The sequence below is a fragment of the Narcine bancroftii genome, chromosome 5 (assembly GCF_036971445.1).
Source record: "Narcine bancroftii isolate sNarBan1 chromosome 5, sNarBan1.hap1, whole genome shotgun sequence".
In the NCBI taxonomy this organism is placed as follows: domain Eukaryota; kingdom Metazoa; phylum Chordata; class Chondrichthyes; order Torpediniformes; family Narcinidae; genus Narcine; species Narcine bancroftii.
In genome coordinates, this window is record NC_091473.1 from 15,405,905 (window position 1) to 15,429,170 (window position 23,266).

The window sequence follows — 23,266 nt, forward strand, 5'->3', positions numbered from 1 at the left end:
TGCTGCTCCTTTGCTGAATGCTCAGGAGAATGTTTATTGCTTACATTTACTGTAATTGTCAGCCTGTATGGAGTGAAGTGGGCCCTATGCCCAATCATAATCTTCAAACTCTATCTGCATTTTCCCCATTGTTAGTTCCGGGCAACTAGTCTAATTAAAACTTCTCTACTTTTGTTGCAGGAACACCTTAATTCAACACAAACTGGAAAATCAGCCTGAAGTCCTCATGACAGCAGCAGTACGATTAACTGGATTCTCCACAAAGCATTATGCAAAGTGCAGTCACACATCAGGTGCAGTATCATCACCCCAACACCACACTCACTGCTTCTCCAATACTTCCAAAACATGAAGAATCATAACCCGCAGTGGTAACCAAATGAAACATCAGTGATGAGGGCAAAAGCAACTTTGTACCTGGACATCTAAGCCGATTGTGAACACATTCTTCAGATAGCCCAAGAGCTTGTGTGCCTTCATAAGATCTCCCTCTGGAGGGTCCTGCATGGGACGATAACCTTCCATTGGGTATGTGGGGAGAAGTTAAGAGAAAGCAAGATCCATCCTGGGCTGGTTATTTATTCTGGCAGTAAACTATGGAACTTTGACAATGTGCAGAGTGTTGTCAGCGATCAGAGGCACGAGTAATGGCAGAATTTGCAGATGGCGCTGTTAGCACAAAGTTATTACAGCTCTAGCAACCCAGATTCAAATTCAGTGCGGACTGTAAGGCATTTGTAGGTTCTCCCCATCTCAGCACGGGTTTCCTCCGGGTGTTCTAGTTTCCTCCCCACCCTTCAAAATATACAGGAGTTGTATAGATATATAGAGTTAAAGTATTTGGGTGGCATAGGTCCATAGGCCATAAGTATCTGTTACCTTGCAGTATGTCTAAATTTAAATTTAAAATTGTTAACCAATAGGACACAATTTGCCATAGTCACAGCATGCACTTGGACTGCTCCATTGACTAAATGAATCACAGTAAATAGAAACCTTATGAAGCTCTCTCTGATCTCAGTTTTGTTGTCAATGGTCTTCCTGGCTTGTGGCCTTAATTCTTTTTGGAAAGAGAAAACATGGAGGAAGTTTAGGTTTCAGGTTGCTCTAAGGTGAAATGATTGGGAACTAAGCCAAACATCTCTGAAAGATTGGGCAATCCTATCAGCCTTTAAGTATGTTTCCAGCATTCCATGGGAACACTGAAGGTTTAACAATAAATTGGGTCACTGACTTAGACATATCAGGATACAGATCACAGATAGTTGGAGTTCCCCCTACTCTGGTTGAGTTAACCTTGCAAGCCAAGGTCAGCTTAACTTGACTGAACAAAGAAAACCTTCTGTAACTGATACCTGAGCAGGATTAATGGGGTTATCTTGTGACTTAAGGCACAGGTTATAAATTTTTCATGCTTGGGTAAAATGATCACACCCACTTGGAACTCTATACCATACAAACAGATCAACTAATGAAAACAAATCAAACTGCAGATATTGGAATCTGAAACAAAAGTAGGAAATACTCAGCACTGGGTTGACATTGTTAAATTAAGTACCACACACAAACATGCAGGAGAAACTCAGCAGGTCACGCAGCATTCAGAGGAAGTAAAGGTTAACCAATGTTCAGGCATGGGCCTTTCATCAAGTATAAGCAAAAATAGGCAGACACTCAAATAAAGTCTGGGGAGGGGGAGGAGAGAGGAAGGGACAGGAGCACAGGCTAACAGGTAAGAGGTCATTGGTGGATACAGGTGGGAGGAGAGAAGAGAAAAAAAAAATCTGAGAAGAGATAGGGGAGTGAGTTCAGGTTGATTTTGGTTTCCATGCATTTCCTTCACACCAGATCTATCAAAGGCACCTCGTGCCTGAAATCCCCAGTCCTCACAGCTGACTGACATTGATGCCGCAGAGAAGGTCAACATCATCTTCAGATGCTGTGTATCTGAAGTAAAGAAAGTCCTTCTGGAAGCTAACAGTAACTCAACGGGACTGAGGATGGGAATGCTTGGTTCTACACCTTTGATGGACAAGACCTATGCATCACGCTGAGAAGGATATCGAATAGGCCGGCTGCCGAAGTTGAAAGCCACCGACTCTTTGAAGGATAGGCTGATTGCTGGAAAGTAGGCCATACCAGGGCCAGATCTGATGTCTTCAAACGCAGTCCCCAAAGACACTCCATTTCTGGGAAAGGAAGAGTGTTGTGATTATTCTTTGTCGGGTGCCACTGATTTCTCTTTCTCGTGACATACAGTGAAAGAATTGTGCAAAGTTACAATGTTTCAGTAAACGAAAGCAAACATAATTTCCACATCAATGCTCACAGTTAAAATGACAAACAATACCCACCAGATAGGCAAACATTTTGGCAGATTTAAAATGAAAATAAGAAACCTCAGTAACAGAGCAAGGTTGTGAAGGGTGAGGAGGTACAGGGGAAAATGGGCAGGTGTATGAAGAGGGCAATGGAGGAAGACAGCCAGTGAGAAAGGGAAGGAGAAAAACAGAGGGCATGCAATGAGTTACTGCTACAATAGAGTGAAAACTCCAATATCTGGTGAGTAGAAATCTGTGAAGTGAGGAAGAAGTGCTCTGCTTGCATTAATACAATTTAATTAATAAGTAGCAGGAATGGTAGCAAATCAAATCTAGTGTTTTGAAAACAGGGCAGCAGAATCACAACACAACATGTCAGGAACAGATTGGTATGTACAAAAGCATTTTTTTTAAAAACTGCTGGTGATGGAAATCTGAAATAAAAGCAGTTAACACTAGAATACTCAGCCCATCAAGCAGCATCCAGAGAGAGAGAGAAAAACAGCTAAACAAGAAAGTCTGCAGATACTGGTGTCGATAAGAGCAATTCACTGAGAGAAACTGGAGTTAGTGTTTCAGAGTAATGACTTTAAAATCACTGGGCAAAGTCAGAAAGAGGGGTTTTTAAAGTCTCAGAGCAAGGGTAAGGGTGGCAAGGAGAAAGTGAATGGCAAGGAGACCTTTAGAGCACAAGAGACTGGTGCAAATTTTGGTGCTCCTGGTGGGAGTGGGGAGCGGTTGGGGTGGTGGTGAAAGTTTGGGGATTGCAAATGATCTGTCTGGATAAGATTTAAAATAAAAAAGGGCAGTCAAATGATTCAGCAATTTCAGGTCACCAGTTTTTCCAGTTTGGAGTGGAAATGGCTAGTTCTAATGTCAGGACATCAACCCGCCACATTAACGTGGTTTCTCTCAGCTGATCTGCCAAGCATTTCCAATGTTTTCAGTTTTTAATTGGCTGTGTTTTCTCCTCAAACTCAAGTAGGTTTATTGAAGAGTATAATTCAGTATAAGGAGTGCAATTTAGATTGGTAACAAATTATAAATTTGATTAAATTAAAAATCATGTTTGGAAAATAATAATTAATTCATAAATTACATTTTCACAGCTCAACTTTGGCTCAGAGACACACAAGAGACTGCAGATGCTAGAATCTGGAACAAGGAACGATTCACTGGAGAAATGCAGCAGGTCAAGCAGCATTAGCAGGAGAGGAAGAACGGTCGACATTTTGGGTCAGAGCCCTTCATCAAGTCTTTGGATCAGACGTGCAGAGTTTAGAGTTTCTGCTTTGCACATGATTTACATGAGGGCAGAAGAAAGTTGCCTGGATATTTAGTTCCGGGAACCAATGATGGATTTGTCTGAGGGCAGGTGCTGAAGGATGCAACTGCAAATGAAATAGGTATGGGGATCCAGAAGTCTCAGCCCTTACAATAATCTAACAAGTACAAGGTTCCTGTCACACATGGATAAGATGAGAGATTGCAAGGAGAAGCTAACTGACCATTGCATAGTGATTTTGGGGAACCATTCAATTGGGAGAATACAAGGGAATGTAGTTAAACAGCTTCCTTTTGGCGAGAGACACTGTTAGTTATTTCAGGTTATGGACACTGAGTTTCTCAGCCCTGAAGGCTGTGGTGCCACACACTTCCAGGAGTAGCAATGCCTCAGTGAGGCTGGAGAGCAACTTGAATGGCAAGATCCAGTTGTTATATCCCACGTGTGTACCAATAATTAAGTGTTGGACACACTAAGATTTCTGACAAGGGAACAGCAGCAGTCAGGTTCTAAATTAAAAAGTAGAACTGGGAAGGTAATAATCAAGTTTGAATTGACCTATGGTCAATGGGGTCAGGATTGAAGTGTGCCTCAGAGGAACAGGTAATGAGGAAAACAGCAAGGGAATGTTCTCACAGCTCAGGATCTGCTAAATTAGGGAGTGAGAAACGATCCTGGCTCACAAGATCAGGATGAGAATCAACTTTAGCAGAAGGAGCAAAGAGAAACAAAAATCCCCTGTGGTTGTTGAACCTGCTTCTCCTAACTAAAGCTACACTACAAGCATAGTAGACATCAAGAAAAAAAATGGTTGCTTAGAGTCAAAAAGTATCAAACAGGCCATTTGGCCCAACTCTTCCATGTTGGCCAGGTTGGCATTCTGGGCTGATTGCCATTTGCATGCATTTGGTCCATATCCTTCTAAGTTGTTCCAATCCATATATCTGTCCAAATGTTTTTTTGAATGTCAAGGTTGTATCTGCTTCTATAGCTTCCTCTGGATGAAATTACTCCCCTCTCAAAATCCTGTATTCTCTAGTTCTCGAAACATCTACCCTGGGAAAAAGACTGTGATTATTCACTTTGTCCACCTCCTTGCTGATATTATAAACTTCTATAAGATCATCCCTCAGCTTCCTTGGCGCTGGTGAAAAAAGACCCAGCTAATCCAACCTCTCCATATAACTCACGCCCTCCAGTCTTGGCAACATCCTAGTGAACCTCCTCTGCACCCCTTCCAATTTATATACATCCTTCCTATGTACAAAAACAATCTGCTGAGGAACAAAGCAGATCAAGCAGCATCAGTGAGAGAAAGGAAGTGGTGAAGAATATGAAGGAGTTCTGACCCAAAATAGCAACCATTCTCCCTCCCCCTCAGATGTTGGTCAACTTCCTGGCAGATTATATTTTGTTCCAGATGCCAGTATCTGGATATCCTTCCTATATCTCTTTCTCAAATTGTTGGGGGTAGCAGGCAATGTTAGTGGCGCCTCTTTGTGTGCTTTTACAGCAGGTAAAAGTTGACAAATTTTGTATATTATTACATTTATGTATTAGTGCATGACAATAAATTAATCTTGAATTTCTGCAGGTGCATTGTGGAAACTTTACTGACTGGTTGTGTCGCAGACTGGCTTAGGAATTCAACTGCCCAGAAACACAGAAGGTAGCAAATATTGCCAGGTCCATCACAGGCTCTGACCTCCCATCCACTGCAAATGCCCATGAGAGACGCTGCCTAAAGAAGGCAGCCATCATCAGGATTACCATCACACCCTGGTCACAACCTCTGCTCACTGCCTCCTTTAGGCTGAAGGTACAGAACATTGAAAACCAGCGCCTCGAGGTTCAAGAATAGTTTCTTTCCAATAGCCATCAGGTTTTTAAACCTCCCCTTGGTACTTCTGCTCTGTCACAACAGACTGTGTCTAATGCTCGGCACTTTTTTTGCACTAGAATTACTTTGAATATTTATTTATTATATGTCTTATGTATTATTGTCTATTTTAATTTAATTCAGTTAGCTTACAATTATAATTTTCATTTATAAGTACCTGTTCAGCTGCAGCAAGTAAGGATTTTGGTGCATATGTAAATTGTACAATTAAATAAACTTATTTTTACCATCATCAGAGTCTAAAAAGGTTAGAATAGTCCAGAAAACCACAAACCTAATTTCCACAGGGCAGGGGAAACGACCAATGACCCAGAGTGCGTCAGATTAAATACCTGATGTTTTATTTTCATTATGTACTGGTGCTCGGCTGTCAGGAAAAGTTGTGTGGCTCCCTGATTTTTTTTAAAAATAATGATAAATAATCAAAATTTTCAACTTTACTTCACATGAACTAGTGTCTTAACTCAATATGGGAGAGGTTTAACACTTGGCATCACTGTTAGTGGACCACTGTTATAACAACAGCAACCCAGGTTTAAATCTGGTGCTGTCTTTGAGGCAGTAGTTCTCATCCTTTTTTCTTTCCACTCACATCCCACTTTAAGTCATCCCTATACCATCGGTGCTCTGTGATTAGTAAGGGATTGTTTAAGGTGGGATGAGAGTGGGAAGGGAAGGCTGAGAATCAATGTTCTAGACCCAGCTGTTACTGAAATATTTTGCTTGAGAAAAATTGTCATTGGCCCATTTCCTTTGGATTTATGAAACCGTGAGTCAATTAGGAATGATTAAAACAGTGGTCTTCAAACTTTTTTTTTCACTCACATACCACCTTAAGCATCCATTACTAATCACAGAGCACCTATGGCATAGGGAATACCTAAAGTGGTATGTGAGTGGAAAGAAAAAGGTTGAGAACCACTGCTTTAAGGCATTTGTACCTTTTCCCCTTGACCTGCATGGGATCCCTCCAAGTGCTCTAGATTCTTCCCACCCTCCAAAAAGTACATAAATAGTTGGTTAATTTGGGTGTAATTGTGTGGCACAGGTTTTTTTGGCCAGAGGTGCCTTCTACCACGCTGTATCGATAAAATTAAAATTTTTAAAAGTGAATGAAAACACTCAACTCACAGGCAGAAGCCAATCTTCCCTTCATCAAGGTCTATCACACATGTCACAATATCTCCAGCTGCCCAAGCCTGGGAAAAGAAATTAAACTCTAAATAATATTTTTCACAGAAATTTACTTTTACATTTCATTGTCAGATACCAGACATCAATCATCCCAATAATCATGAATTGATTGGAGTGTGAGAAAATGTTTAACCTTCTTTGCAAACACTCCAGAACCAAGATCATGCCAACCCCAGACATAGAAGTAAAATAGGTAGACAACACCTGCACATGTACACACGCAGAGAATGAACTCCAAGTGATAACAGACACCTTCTCTACAGCTTGCCAATGAGCCTCATACAGAAGATGTGCAAGACAAATCTTCCCTACCAACAAGCCCCATTGTAAAATGCAGCCCCCAAAACTACTGAGATCCATAATGAAAGCGTGGAAAATGTATATCACTTTCCACATCATAGCCTCTTGGCACAGGCAAGCGAGAAAGATGAAATTCACCACACCCTCCAGTGCTCCAGCACATTCTGGCAGGCTGTGAAAAGAGCATTCAAAGATTATGATCTCAAATTCAACAGTGAACTCGAGGTCTATATTGCTGCTCAGAAAACCATCTACATCTGTTCACTTCCAAAGACAAAAAATGATAAACCAGGGAGACAGAAACCAAGATAAACAGCTTTGATCATGGCAGAAACCAATCCTCAAAGTGATTATAGATGTTCATCAAGGGGTGGAGCAGATGTAAAGAAGGGGGGGGGGGGAAGAGGGGGAAAGTGGGGGTGGGGTGAAGTGGGAAGGGGAGAGATAAGGGGCAGAAAAGGAAGAGAGAATGTACGAGTAGGAAAAGGAAAGGGGAGAAAGAGGGGAGAGAGAAGGGATAGAGAGAGGAATGAAGAGTAGGGAGAGGACAAGAGTGTGGAGGAGAGGGAGATAGAATCTGTAGAAATAGAAAACAGTAAAAAATGTGATGAAATTATAGTTTAAAATCACCACCTAACACTGGTCAATATCCGTATCCATAAGCCACTTACTTTTCCATAATTAGTCGTAGTTACATTCCACTTGCGAACTCTATTTCCATCGTAAGCATAAGAATGAGGGGTGTCACCAACGCCCTCCTGTTGAGCAGACAAATAGCGATCAGGAACACATTTCTTTCTCCCCAAAATAAACTTTATTCACAATAAATAATTTACAAAAAAGAGAACAGCTCAAAGTCTTTTCACATCCTTAGTGTCATACCCATACATTCCCATCACTGTACTTTGTTACTTTTGTTCTCTGTTTACACCACTGCCACAAGTGTGGCTCCTTGTCATTACTTACCCCTCTGTTGTTTGAGGAGCTTCCCTTGGTCTCGAGCCCCTCAATGCTTGATAATGGAAGGACTCTAGACTGTGATCTTTCTCCCACAAAGATTTCATGTTGGCTGCACACAGCCTCAGTGCATCCCTCAGTATGTGGTCCTGCAGCCTGGAATGTGCCAGTCAGCAGCATTCCCGCACCGACATCTCCGTGTGCAGAAAGACCAACAGGCTTCGGGCAGACCAAAGTGAGTATTTCACCAAGTTAATGATCTTCCAGCAGCTCCAGATCTCTGTCCCTGTGTGTGTCTCTGTGAACATCTGATAAATCCTCTGTAATGCTGTTGCTAGAGATGAATACATCCTTCGCCACACACTTAGCATATCTGCATTCTGCAAAGGTAGGCGACTTTCTCCACTCCATCACACTCATCTTAGGGATAATGTGCATTGTAGGTGATATTTCTGTTGTACAGGAAGGATTTGACCAGGAGGACTTCTCTCACCACCAGGCAGGCCAAGTCCTGGCACTTGTTCATGAGCACTGTGTGACAAATTATGCTGTATTTTGTATGGTACATAGATATTTTTTAAAGGAGATAAATTGTGGCAGGTTTTTAGTGTAGGTCACATACAAACACGACAGAACAGATCTCATTTAAAAGACTGGAGCTCTGCGCAAGCCAGACAGGCCCAGTTCAGAGTGCCTTGGCAAAAAGTTTGAAGACTGCCCAAGGGACTTAACTAATGGATTGTTGTTTTGAAAAGCAACAGATGAAAGAACTCAGAGGATTAGGTTCGGAGCCACAGGCCATCTGAGTGCAGTTTGCTGTTCTAAGAGGATCATGTGGTTTTGCAAGTAGAGAGAAAAAAACAGGCTTTTCTGTGTGTGTGTGTGTGTGTGTGTGTGTGTGTGTGTGTGTGTGTGTGTGTGTGTGTGTGTGTGTGTGTGTGTGTGTGTGTGTGTGAGAGAGAGAGAGAGGAGAGAGAGAGAAGAGAAGAGAAGAGAGAGAGAGAGAAAATTCAGTTCTACAGGACAAGCTGGCAAGCTTGTGGGAAAAACCTCATTTTGAAGACAGGTTGTGAGTTCTTAGTTCAGCCTGGTCAAAGCTCTTGTCGTCCATACAAGAGGAGAGGACTGGCTGCCTAATGTTTCACTTGAAATAAGAGAAACAAAAAAGGAACTCTGTGGTGACCTGAAAGAGGTTATCATCTGGAAAACCATGATGGGACAAGTTTCTCTGGCAAAACACTGATGTGGCTGATTAAAAGGGGATCAATTTATTTCCAAGAACAACAAATCTCTCTGAAAACCATTTAACTTTCAAGCACCAAAGCCTGGTGAAATTCATAAATGTTAAATTCTGAGTACAGTATAAGATTTGCCTGCAACCAGTGAACTTGGAGGAATGATAAATGAGATTGGACTGTGAATTAAAGAACTTTTCTAACCTTACTCACACATTACGTGCATGTGCGCTTAGAATTAGAAGGGGGTTAAGTAAGTTGATAGTATTAAGTTAAAGTTTTCATGTTTAAAGATAATTAAAAGCAACTTTTGTTTAAGTAACCATCTGTCTTGGTGAATATCTATTGATGCTGGGTTTTGGGGTCCTCTGGGCTTGTAAAAACTGGCAATGAGGCATTCCTCCAAATGACCTAGACAATTTGCTCATGGAACTGCCCCACAAGTCCTCATCTCTCAATGTCTGCAGGACACTCCATGCTAACCACTGCCTGATGAAAGTGCTCAAAGGTATTTGCCTGGGAAAAACATTTACATCAAGGATAGATGGTGTGGCAAAGTCCAGCTGACTGGGACATCCAGTTGGCTGCTCATGGGGTAACAGCAGCACTCTAAGCCTCCTACCTACTTTACAGTTTTTCTGTTTACTCAGCCTTTTATTTTACAACAAAAGTGCTCCATATTACTTGCCTTTCTTTCTTCTAATTAGAATCGCATTGAAATGGCTACAAGAAGCAAATTTGGGAAGACAGAAGAAGTATTAACCAATCTGAACATGGAGTCTATCATGAAGGCACTCAATCAGCACAGACCGATGATCTTAAGTCTTGGATCAGATTAACATGAAACTTGACCAAGTCCAAAAAATAACTAAAGAACACTGTGAATGTCTGACTATATTTGAGGAGGAACTGAGCAATTTAATTCAATTAATTGATGGTGTGGAAAATACATTCTCTGGATTAAGTGAAAATAATTTGAAACTAAAGAAGAAAGTCGTTGATCTGGAAATTGGGAGCAGATGACAAAACGTATCTATCTTGGACTTGGCTGAATCAACAGAAAGTGGACAACTTTCTAAATTATTTTCCAGACTTGCTTGATGAGGTCTTCAGTAAGGAGCTTCTTTCATCTCTCCAAGTCCTCATCTCTCAATGTCTGCAGGACACTCCATGCTGACCACTGCCTGGTGAACGTGCTCAAAGGTGTTTGTCTGGGAAAATTTTTGCATGAGGGATAGTTGGTGTGGGACATTGCACGGGAACAGGGCCAGGCCCATTCTTCACAATGCCTGGGACAAATAAAACCTCAGCACAAAGTGGCACTTGATGCCCTCATACTTTGGTTTCACTCACAGCCTGATGCAGCCACACACAAAAGTGGTCACCAGTACAAGCACCACATTGGGTAGACCTTTTACCCTGTTGTCTGGCGACTTGTACATGGTAACCGTTTGGATGCTTTGCATTTTGGATCCCCACTTGAACCGGAAGACTGCTCTGGTGACCGTCAGGGCAGATGTGCGGGGAATGGGCCACCCCTGTATCACGTGTAGCAGTGGCGAAAGCATCTTGCATACTGAATAAACTGGAAATTCCTCAGGCAGAAGGATGGTTGTCAGCATATTTCACAAGGAACAAAATTGCTTTGGGCACACATTATGTCCAGGTTAAGACAACTTAATGGACTGTGCCAAATAAATAAACATCACAGTAAAAGAAAGTAAAGTCTAAAGTTTGCAAATTGCTTCCATATCATTTTCTTCTCACACTTTCGTCCTTTCTAGATTTTTCATTGAATTATCCATATTCAGATTGTGAAGTTGCCTAAATGTGCTTTTATTTCCTAATCATAGCTTGGTGTTGCAAGAATAATAGATCTTTCATCAGTAAAGATGACATATTTCTAGGTATTCACAACTTTGCACATCAGTCAGTCAAGAAGATCTCCCAGTAATCTTACAATGTAATCCAACTGTTAATCGATCAGTAAGGATGTGATTAATCATGACTAAACCCATTTTCAGCCTTCCAGACAACTTCAATGTATTTCAATTCAGATACTGCTGGAATAGTTCCATATCCCTGGCCCTGACTCAACCTAGGAAAATCTGGATAACAAGGAGGCTCATGTTCAACTTTTATTTATTGACTCCAACTCTGCCTTCAATGCCACGGTCCCAAACAAACATCCCCAAACTCTCACGCGTATCAGTAACTAGATGATCGACTTCCTGACCCGCAGTCTGCAAATAGTGAGGATAGGTGACAACATCTTCTTGAACCAGAGAACCACAGAATATTACAGCACAGAAACAGCCCATTTGACCCACTTAATCCATGCCAAACCATATATTCTATCCAGTCCCATCAACACACCCAGCTCATAGCCCTTCCATCCAGGTACCTATCCAATCTTCTCTTAAATGTTGAAATTGAACCCACATCCACCACCTTGACTGGCAGTTCATTCCACACTCTCACCACCCTCTGAGTGAAGAAACTCTTCCTCATGTTCCTCTTAAACATTTTACTTTTAACTCATTGTCCTCTAATTCTTATTTCATTCAACCTCCCTTCCATTAACAACCCCTCCCCGCTGTCTCAGAAAAGATACCAACATATTAAAGGACCCATCCCACCCCAGTCACACACTCTTCTCCCCCTCCCAACAGTAGAAGATACACGAGCTTGAAAAACACAAACCTCCAGATTCAATAATAGTTTTTTTCCTGCAGTTATTGAAATCTTAAAATGCAGCTCTCACTCAAAAGAGATGATAGTCAGCAAAGTTCTCTATACCCTGGAATATAATATTTTAAAATCTTCTCTATACCTTATATAACTTATTGCAACACGAGATGTTTTGCATTACCTGCTGCATAAGTTGACCAGCCTGGATAGCATACAGAACAAAGCATTTTACTGTACAGTCGACATTAAAAACAATTCAATTCTCATCATCGCTGTGAAATCATCATTTGAACAGTTAAACACCTTTGTGAAACAGCATGAATATTCATCACACAGATTTCTGTTATTTTTGAAAATCAATTAATACTGCATATGCTGAAAATATGAAACAAATAAAATTAATGCTGGAAACTCATTGGGTCAGGCAGCACCAGTCACGGTGCATTGCGGTAATTTTTACCTAGTATTTGTGAATGTGCTTCGAGTAACTGTGTCGTTGCAGCAGCAAGTTTTCATTGTTTCTGTACCTTGTATCAGGGATAATAAATTCTTTTCATTCTGGAGTTTTGTTAACCTCTTGATAAAGGAATCACTGTATGCAATCAAAACCAAATGCTGTTTAGCTTGAACAGAAATGCAATTGGTCTTCCCATCCACAGAACCATAGAAAACTACAGCATCGACCCAGGTCCTTTGGCATATCTAGAAAAAAAGGATGCGCAGCACCTGAACTGGAAAGGGACCAATATTCTGGCAGCCAGGTTTACTAGAGCAGTTGACGAGGGTTTAATCTAATTTGGCAGGGGTGGGGGGAGTGGAGAGGACATAGTAAGGGGAAGCACCCAACTTTGCACTGTTGCACAATAAATGTTCTTTGTTCTCAATGCCTCTTCTCGGATATCACTCGCTTCGTCCACTGACCAGTCACCTGTCGTCCGGGAGTCCAGCTGAATCAGCCGGGGTGCACCTACCCCCGTCGTTGGGCACTCTGTCAGTGGAGGGAGTGCGATCCCGGACGAGCCCCCATTTGTGAGAAACAGAAGTACCTTCACAGATTTCGCTCGAGACAAAAATTGAGAACAAAGAACATTTATTGTACAACAGTGCAAAGTTGGGTGCTTCCCCTTACCATGGGAATACACACACATACTGGGACTCACCCAACTTTTATACAGTTCATTTCAGTGTAGAGGTACCCTCCCCCCCTTAACATTCTTCTGCCTCCTGGATTGGTTTGGCATTTGGTAATTCTGTCTGCCTACATGCAGTTTCTATAAACTTGAAAGACCATGGGGTATCCTGTCTGGGTCCCATCATGTCATTGTCCTTATTCATGAATCTGCCTTTGTCCTTATTCACACATCTCAACCCCCAGTCTAGTATTTCATTCATACTAGCTTTACTTCCCAGGCAGGGATCAGAGTCTGGATATTTACTAGTTCCCCAAGCTGGAGTTTGCTTGTTGGGATGGGATTTACAGGACCAATTGGCTATCGGTCGGTACCAGACCACAGGGATCAGGTATCGGGGTTCAATTTTATGTTCTAACAGAGGAGGATCGGGAACTAATAAATCCTAGAGTATGGGATTAAATGCTTACCCTTAGCTTTAATTAGGACTCGCACAGCTCCTCGTAAAGACCTTGCTGTCTCACCATATGAAATGATGTTTGGTCTTCCTTACATGGGATTCCACACTGATACCCCTTCCCCTGAGGCTAATGACCATATCTAAATATTTATAGGGACTTTCTACTTCTCTGTATGACTTAAGACAGAAGGGTTTATTAGCTCAAAACCCACCCCTGGACTAACCTATTCATTCTGTTAAACCTGGTGATTGGGTATATGTAAAAGCGTGGCAAGACCATAAACTAAAACCGATATGGGACGGCCCTTATTGTGTACTTCTGATTACAAACACTGCAGTGCGAACAAAAGAAAAGGGGTGGACTCACATACAACGCATTAAACAAGCTAATCCATGAACTAAAGACGTTGATAATATACCCTCCACCTGGCGTGCAGTCTTGCATCCTTCTGGTCTGAAAGTTACGCTATGCCGCGAAAAAGTGCTGTAATGTTATTTTTATTATTTGCTGTATTGTTTTTCTGCTGGTTCCCAATTTTTGGGAAACCACCCAATTGTACACAATGTATTAAGTCCTCCTGGAATAGGGGCAGCAGAGGTGATAATTACTTTGAGGAATGGACAAGTTTACCTTTAGAATGCAGACAGGACACAGGTATAGAGTGTATTCATAGTGGGGTGCCTTATTTAGTAATTTAGGATCCCAACATGGACCAGGGAAACAGAACTGCCCTAGGGGAGTGGATTGGGTTGGCGTCCCAGCCTCTACAGATATTAAAGTGATGAGTGCTAAAAATATGGTACAAAGAAGATGGTGGGAAAATGATAGGCAGAACATTAGTCAGGGCTATACCTGGAGTAGGGATAAAGGGGGTATATATGCTAATGCTCGCAGACAAGCTGCTACTCACAGGTTAGGTAACAATAAACGCTCCCCCCCCACAACTTGGCATCTTGTAAATCATCCTTTGGGTCACGAATACATTCGGAAGGCTAAAGGCCATCACTATAAGGGGGGATTCCAGTTGTAAACGGCTCAAGCAGCTCCAGAGTACCACAGCTGTTTGGCATTTAAACCGTTTAATCAAACTCCAGGCAGTTTTGGAGATTATCACCAAACAGACAGCGACGGCCTTGGATTTATGGGCTGAAGAACAACGACAGATACGAGCTACAGCTTATCAAAACCGCCTGGCTCTCGATTACTTGTTGGCTGCTGAGGGCGGCGTTTGTGGAAGATCGATTGATGACAATGATCACGTCACAATGGTCAGGCAGTTGAACTTTTTACTGGTGACTTATAGCAGTTGGACTCGTTATTTTAGCCATCATGATACTTCCCTGCCTAATGACTTGTGTGCAGTGTTTAATTCAACGGACCCTTCGTCAGATCACTACAACCCAAAGGATGTATGTTTCCCAAGCTCCATCTGATGATGCTGAGATTACAGTTCGTTTACTGACTCGCTGGGAAAAAGACCAAGCTTCCAGTTGAGAATTTACTAAGCGTAGCTAAAGAAAAAGTGTGGATTGTGAGAGATAATAGAATATAGGAAGTAAAGCTAGTATGAATGAAATAAGGAATACTAGACTAGATTAGAGGAAGTTAAGTAAGTGCTGAGTAGGGATGAATTCCGATAAGGATGAATTCCGATAAGAGTGTGAGGAAGGGTTATGCAAGTATAATAGAATAAGGGTCTTATAGTGATAGAAAGAATTAGCAAGTTCTGCATATATTTACTAAGTCCTGGGGGCTGAGATGTGTGAATAAGGACAAAGGCAGATTCATGAATAAGGACAATGACATGATGGGACCCAGACAGGATACCCCATGGTCTTTCAAGTTTACAGAAACTGCATGTAGGCGGACAGAATTACCAAATGCCAAACCAATCCAGCAGGCAGAAGAATGTTAAGGGGGGGAGGGTACCTCTACACTGAAATGAACTGTATAAAAGTATGTGTGTGTATTCCCATGGTAAGGGGAAGCACCCAACTTTGCAGTTGTACAATAAATGTTCTTTGTTCTCAATTTTTGTCTCGAGCGAAATCTGTGAAGGTACTTCTGTTTCTCACAAGAGAATAGGACAAAAGGTCAAAAGCATGATGCTATATGTTCTGAGTTTGTGAGGAAGAACAGGCAGGGGACAAAACGACTACAATGTTGTGGTCGATACAGGAGGAAGGGCAGGATTGGCTGATGCAGGTACTAGGGTTTAGGTGTTTTAATAGGATGAGAAGTAATAAAGGGGGTGAGAGCAGGAGTAGCATTTCTGATCAAGGATAGTATCACGGCTATATAAAGGAAGGAGGAGGTAGAGCAGTGGCTCCCAAATCTTTTTGGCCTGTTGCCCCCTTGGCCACATCCCAAGCAACCCCCCATACAATGGCACTTGGATGGGGGTTAGTGGCATTCCTGGGGGTGTGGTTAGAGGCGGTGCTGGGGGGGAGGTTAGAGGCAGCACTGGGGGGGGGGGGGAGGGGGAAGTATTGATCACAGTACAACATGGGAGCCACTGAGACCAGCTTTCACAAGAACGCCTTGTCACTCTTTATGTTGTTTACTACTGCCATCCCGAGTCTGGTCAGGAAATTACTGCACTGGCTTCTTCAGAAAAATTTGCAGTAGAGCAAATAAATAATAATGCTGAAGGATTGGACAGCCCCCTTTTCCCTAACCGCCCCCTTCGATCTTTCCAGAGCCTTGGGAATCACTACTGTAGAGGGATTGTCCACTGAGTCGGTGTGGGTGACAGTCAGATATAGGAAGGGAGCAATCACTTTATTGCCCCCCCCCCCCTCCCCAAATAGCTCTTGGGATATGGAGGAGCAGAGAAGTGGGCAGATTGTGGAATGGTGCAGGAAATTCAGCGTTGTAGTTATGGGTGATTTCAACATCCCTAATATTGACTAGCACCTCCTTACTGCAAGAGGGATAGATAGGGTTGAATTTATCAGGTGTGTCCAAGAACGATTCTTGATGGAGTATATGGACCAGCCAATGAGAGGAGAGCCCATCCTGGATCAAATTCTGGGTAATGAACCTGGTCAGGTGGCAAACCACTCGTTGGGGATGCATTTTGGTGAGAATGACCACAACTCCATAGCTTTAGCAGAGCTATGGAAAAGAATAAAAGCAGACAAAATGGGAAAGTGCTTTATTGGGGAAGGGATAATTCCAATGGGATGAGGCAGGAACTAGTGAAAGTAACTGGAAACAGATGTTCAAGGGAGAAAGCACAGAAGTAATGTGGAGGAAGTTTAGGGACCACTTGTGCAGGGTTCAGGATAGGTTTGTCCCACTGTGACAAGGAAAAGATGGTAAGAAAAGGGAACCATGGTTGACAAAACAGGTGCGGCAGCTAGACAAGAGGAAGAAGAAGGAAGCAGAAAACAGGAAGGGCTCATGAGAAGTATATTGTAGCCAGGAAGGAGCTTAAGAAAAGACTTAGGAGGGCTCAAAGGGTGCATGAGAAGGCCTTGGCATGTCGGATTGAGGAGAACTCCAAGGCATTCTATGCATATGTGAAGACAGAAGGATGATGGGAATGAAGGTGAGGCCACTAAAGGATAAAGGAGGTAACACATGTCGAGAAGCAGAGGTGGTTGGGGATGTCCTAAATAAATACTTTACTTCAGGGTGAGGTCATAATAGAACAGGCTTGTATGCTGGACAGTGTAGAGATAAAGGAAGAGGAAGTGTTGAAACTTCTTAATAACATTAAGATTGATAAGTCCCTGGGACCAGATGTGATATACCCTAGGTTGCTGTGGGAAGTGAGGGAAGAGATAGCTGAGGCAACAGCTATGATCTTTAGGTCCTCTTTGGTTGTAGGGAGGTGCCAGAGGATTGGAGAATGGCAAATATACTCCCATTGTTTAAAAAAGTAATAGGGAGTTTTACATCAGTGGTCTGCAAACTATTGGAGAGGATTCTTAAGAATAGAATCTTTGAGCATTTGGAGAACTACAGTCTACTCAAGGATGTTACTGAAAGATTTTGCTTGAGAGAAATTGTCATTGGCCCATTTCCTTTGGAGTTATGAAACATGCACATATCAAGTTAATTAGGTCCAAATAAAACAATGTTTTTCAAACTTTTTCTTTCCACCCACCCACCTGAGCACCTTCCTACACAAAATGGGTAACAGTCAAACTGTCCCCAATAGTTGGGGAATAACACTCCCACCCCTTACAGAATGTCAGGTTAACTCAGAATGGGTCTTTGGTCTAAAGGACCGTGTGTGTCTCTCTCTCTCTCCTCTAGACATCCTTGTTGTAAGCTACTGGAAACAAAAAGAGAGGCTGAAAGGATGTTTCACAGATGTTGAAAAGGGTTCTGCAGAGAACAAGTGTCAGCCCAGAATTACCAAAGTTTCCTGTTTTAAAACTCATTCCAAGAAAGGCTTAATCCTGGCCAACATGGGACGCTTCAATTTCTTGGGCTTGGATTGAGTCAGCGATATCATCACCCTGCCACAAATTCATGGCAGCAAAAATAAAAAAGCTCCCCTTTTTTCGTGAAGCTGTTGAAGCCGAGCAGTTTGGGAGATTTCCTTCAAGGAGCTCTGATGCCCACTAGAAAGTCTGTGAAGGGTCTCAGTTTTAAAGAAAGTTGCTACAATATATTATTCAGAATCAATTTGAACCAGCAAAGGACAACTAGAGCCTCACTAAATGAAAAGCAGCCAGCCAGAGTGACTGATGGGATCACGTTCGGTAAAAACAAATATCCCTTGCACAAATATCAGTTCGGCTTTTCAGAACATTTACCAACAATGTTGTTCGAGCGTGCTTGCCTAATCTCCAGATTACCTACAGTATTATAGCATTCCATCTAGTTCTTTTCTCATCACAACACACAAATAAAATCTTCCAGCCAGGTCACTATACACCTCGGGGCTTTTCTTATTATTCATAATGATTGCACTGTCACAAATCTCTGATAAATCATGTGTATGTTTCAGGGGTTCTTCCACCCCTAAGTGGCTCATTACCTGTACACATTCATCAGCCACACCCTCTCTGTTATCAGACTCTCTTTTCAACTTGAGTTATAGTTTAACCTGGTCACAACTGCACAGTTCCAGAACTTCAGACTTTTTCTAAAATTCTATCTATAACTCAATCCACCCTCTGAGGACGAGCAGCTCCTGGAATGGCGGGAAGCTACTGTGAGTGTCTCCTTGTCTGTTAAACAGCTGGAAACCCAGTGAGACCATTAACATAAATGCAAAGTCAGCATTATTAACATTTATTGCAAGTAGGGAGTTTGAACAGTGGAGTGTAAAAAATTTCAATGTAGTTAAAATATTTTTTTTAAATCAAGCCATGCAATGTTCTGATCCTCTCCTCTGTGTTCTGCACCAGTCCTGCAGACCTTAGATCCTGTTTTCCTCTACTACACACATTTTGTACATCCCCAAGATTAGCGACTAAGCTTTCAGCTGACTTGAAGATCTCTGGAATTCCTTCCCTCACCTCTCCCACTGTTTTAAAATGATCATTGAAAGTAACCTCTGTAAGGAGTTTGTACATTCTCCCTGCAACCTGTGTGAGTTTCTTCCGGGTGCTCCAGTTTCCCCCCACGTTCCAAAGACGTACAGGATTAATTAGTTATTTTGGTGTATTTTGGTGGCGCAGGCTTGTGGGTTGGAAGGTTGCTGCACTTCTAAAAATTTTTTAAATGTAAAAATTAAATTTAAAATGTTTTTATTCACGAAGCTTAATTCCTTGCCAAGCCCAACATCAAATTTGTTTGGTAAATCTGGTACATTTTTGATTGAAGCAACTGCATAAATGCAAGTTATTAAAATCAGTGAATCACAAACTTGTCAAAGTGCATCAACACCACCTTGCATTGATGCAAGAGAAAAATATTGTCTCACCTCCTGATTGAACCTGCAGTTCAGGGTGCACCAACCAATCTGCATCAGCCCCTGAGAGGAGATCAGAACCTCGTACATCCACTTGCCTGTGGTCAATGACAACACAAGTATCAAAGGACATCAGATCAGCAACACACAACGCATAAAGTCCTTCACAAGTCTTATACACAGATCAGACATTTCCATCAAAAGCACAAACAAGAGAACATTTAACTACATGTAAATGTTTAAAACATCAAAGAAAATTGAAAAATTGCTTCCAGTTCAGAGAGTCATTTGTTTAATCTAAAGATAATTTTAATGCAGCAATGGAAGAATTGGTTTGAAACAACTGACATTCATTTTGTTTTGCTTGCTGCACATCTCCCGCTATTCCATAACAAATGAAAGGTCAACCTGAAATGATCTTTTCCTCCACAGATGCTGTCTAAACCAAGTATTTTGAACATGTCTTTTTACTTTATTTCACCCTCTTTTTGCTTTATATTGTGACAGAATATAGATATATTTTTGGGAGATAAATTGGGTCAGGTATTTTTAGTGTAGGTCACATACAAACACTTTAAAACAGATCTTATTTAAAATACTGGAGCTCTGCTCATGCTAGACATGTCAGGGCCAACAGCCTTTGCAAAAGCTTTGAAGAGTGCCCAAGAGACTTCACTAATGGATTGTTGTTTACAAAAAGGCAACAGATGAAAGAACTTGTCGGAGCCACAGATTGTCTGGAGGGGAACTTGCTGTTCTAAGAGGGTCATGTGGTTTTGCAAGCAGAGAGAGTCAAACAGGTTTTCTCTCTGACACAGAGAGAGAGAGAGAGAGAGAGAGAGAGAGAGAGAGAAAGAGAGATCAGTTCTACAGTGATAGAGCAGCAGATGGGACTGGAACAGGACAAGCTGGAAAGCTTGTGGAAAACCCCATTTGGAAGACCGGTTGAGTGTGCTTGGCTCAGCCTGGTCAAAGCCCTTGTGGTTCATGCAAGAGGAGAGGACTGGCTGTCTAATGTTTTTTTCTTGAAATAAGAGAAACAGAAGGGAACTCTGTGGTGACCTGAAAGAAAGAAAGAAAGAAATTCCATCTGCTGAAAAATGGCAGATGGAATTTAATGCTGATAAGTGTGAGGTGCTTCATTTTGGTAAGAAGAATCAGAATAGGACATATGTGGTAAATGGGAGAGCATTGAGGAATACAGAAGAGCAGAAAGATTTAGGAGTGACGGTACATCGTTCCCTGAAGGTAGAAACTCACGTGAATAGGGTGGTGAAGAAGGCTTTTAGTATGCTGGCCTTTATCAATCATTGCATGGAATATAGGAGTTGGGAGGTGATGTTGAGATTGTATAAGACGTTGGTGCGGCCTAATTTGGAGTTCTGTGTGCAGTTCTGGTCGCCTAATTATAGGAAGGATATAAACAGAGTGGAGAGAGTGCAGAGAAGGTTTACCAGAATGTTGCCTGGGTTTAAGCATCTGGAGTATGGGGAGAGATTGGACAGATTGGGTCTTTATTCTTTGGAGCGTAGAAGGTTGAGAGGGGATTTGATAGAAGTATTTAAGATTATGAAAGGGATAGACAGAGTGGATGTGGATAGACTATTTCCGTTAAGAGGAGGAAAGATTAAAACAAGAGGACATGAGTTAAGAATTAAGGGGCAGAGGTTTAGTGGTAACATGAGGGGGAACTTCTTTACTCAGAGAGTGGTAGCTGTGTGGAATGATCTTCCGGGAGAAATAGTGGCGGCGGAGTCAATTGTATTATTTAAGAAAAGGTTGGACAGGTATATGGATGAGAGGAAGATGGAGGGTTATGGGCATTGTGCAGGGAGGTGGGATTAGAAAGGGGTGTTTGGTTCGGTGCGGACTAGAAGGGCCTAATGGCCTGTTTCCGTGCTGTAATTGTTATTATTATATTATATTAACTGGAGAACCCTGAGGGGGAAAGTTTCTTTGGCAAGACACTGAAGTTGCTGATGGAAGTAAATTACTTGTGGATGTCCAACGTACAACAAATCTCTCTCTGAAAACCGACAAGAACCCTCCTGAGTGGTAACCATTTCCCTTTCAAGCACCAAAGCCTGGTAAACTTTATAAATGTTAAATTCTATGGACAGTTTAAGAATTGCCTGCAATCAGTGAACGTGGAGGAATGAGAAGTGAGATTGGACTGTGAACCAAAGAATTTTTCTGAACTTACACACACATTACATATAAGTGCGCTTAGAATTAGAAGGGGGGGTTAAGTCATGCTAGTTAAGTCAATAATGATAAGTTAAAGTATGATTCTGTTTGCATGTTTAGAGATAATTAAAAGCAACTTTTGTTTAAGTAACCATTCATCTTGGTGAATATCTATTACTGCTGGATTTTGGGATCCTCTGGGTTCATAACAATATAAAAAAGCCTTAGAATGTTCAGTTGTCCTCACTAATTTAAGCTTAATTACTAGCCTATAAGTTTAGTAGTATCCTAATATTCTGTTTACCAGACCGTGCCAAAATCAACCCCAACCCTTCCGTATTACTGGGACAGCATCTCCCACAACATAATCAGCATTTTCAAGCAAGATTCCTACAGTCTATTGGCAAGCATTGTTAACCCAAATTAATGATATAGACTCAGGATCTACCTTCTAATTCATGGAATATTTCCAACCTGATTGCACACTGTGTCTGCATGGGTTTTCTCCAGGGGCTCCAGTTTCCTCCCACCTTTCAAAAGCGTACTGGGGTGTAGGTTGGGTGGCATGGACCCGTAGGACCGAATTGGCTTTTTACAGTGCTGTATATCTAAATTAAAAACTTTAAAAACCTCTGATCCCCATCCCATTAATGAGATTGCCTTGGACTTGTCCTGCTGCCTGTAGATTTGCAAGGTGCATTTCCAAGAGAACAGATTTTGCATTTATAGATCACATTCACCTATCATTTTGAAAATTTTATTTAATTTCACATATGCAATTTAAAAAATAAATTCCTTATTCAAAAATAGTGAAAGATGAATACAGTCATATTAAAAACATTTACCCTCCCATCCTCCCCCCTCTCCCAACAACCCAGTAGAAAAGAAATTAAAAAAAAAGAAAAAAGAAAGTAAACATCTGCATAATATTTATAAAACCTTATTAAAAGCATCAAATAAAATCTAACATTTCTTAATTTAAGAAATTGGAAGGTTCAGGTTGGCTAATTACAACTCAATTCCTTTAACTTGTAAATATGATTCCAAATTTTTTTTTTAATTTCATATTTGTCACATAAATTATATGTAATTTTTTCAAGTGGTATACGACTACCTATCTCAGTATGCCATCTACCCATTTCCAAATATACATCTGATTTCCTACTTACTGCCACACATTTTCTAGCTACCGCTGGGCTATTTTAACAAGTTATTTTTGGTATTTATTTAATTTCAATTTCAATTCTGTGTTAAAAATATTTCCAAGTAAAAAACCTATTTGGATCTTGAGGAAACTTAACTTTTGTAACTCTTTCCAAAAATAAACCCAGTTCTGTCCAAAAGGGTCTTAAATTTGAACATTCCCACAGAGTGTAAAAAAAATATCTATTTCTTTATTGCATCTAAAACATTTATGTGAAAAATTAGAATTTAATCCATTTAAATTAGAATTTAATTCTGTGGAGTAAGATGCAGTTGATGTAAAAAAATTATATTGTATCATTCTGTACTGCACATTAATTGAGTTATTCATATTATCCTGACAAAGTTCTAACCAAGTTTCGTCTTGAATATCTATTTTTAAATCTTTCTCCCATCTTTGTCTTGACTTATGAACTCCTGGTTTATTTTATTTATTGGCAAAATTGTATACAGAATTGAAATAAACTTTTTAATACTTATATCTGTGATTAATTGTTCCAAATAACTTAATTCAGGTACCTGCAATA

The 23,266-nt window shown here is 41.2% G+C and overlaps 1 protein-coding gene across 3 annotated transcripts in view; it reads right to left on the bottom strand.

Annotated features, from left to right (window-relative positions):
• LOC138763159 (E3 ubiquitin-protein ligase RNF123) overlaps positions 1-23,266 on the bottom strand; it is a 377,998-nt gene that overhangs the window by 313,914 nt on the left and 40,818 nt on the right. For all 3 annotated transcript variants that reach the window (XM_069936874.1, XM_069936873.1, XM_069936875.1), the window contains exons 7-11: positions 19,362-19,447; positions 7,672-7,758; positions 6,638-6,705; positions 2,061-2,189; positions 418-529 (exon numbers count right to left, since the gene is read on the bottom strand). In XM_069936874.1, the coding sequence (XP_069792975.1) occupies positions 418-529; positions 2,061-2,189; positions 6,638-6,705; positions 7,672-7,758; positions 19,362-19,447 (482 nt within the window). The remainder of the gene's footprint in view (positions 1-417; positions 530-2,060; positions 2,190-6,637; positions 6,706-7,671; positions 7,759-19,361; positions 19,448-23,266) is intronic.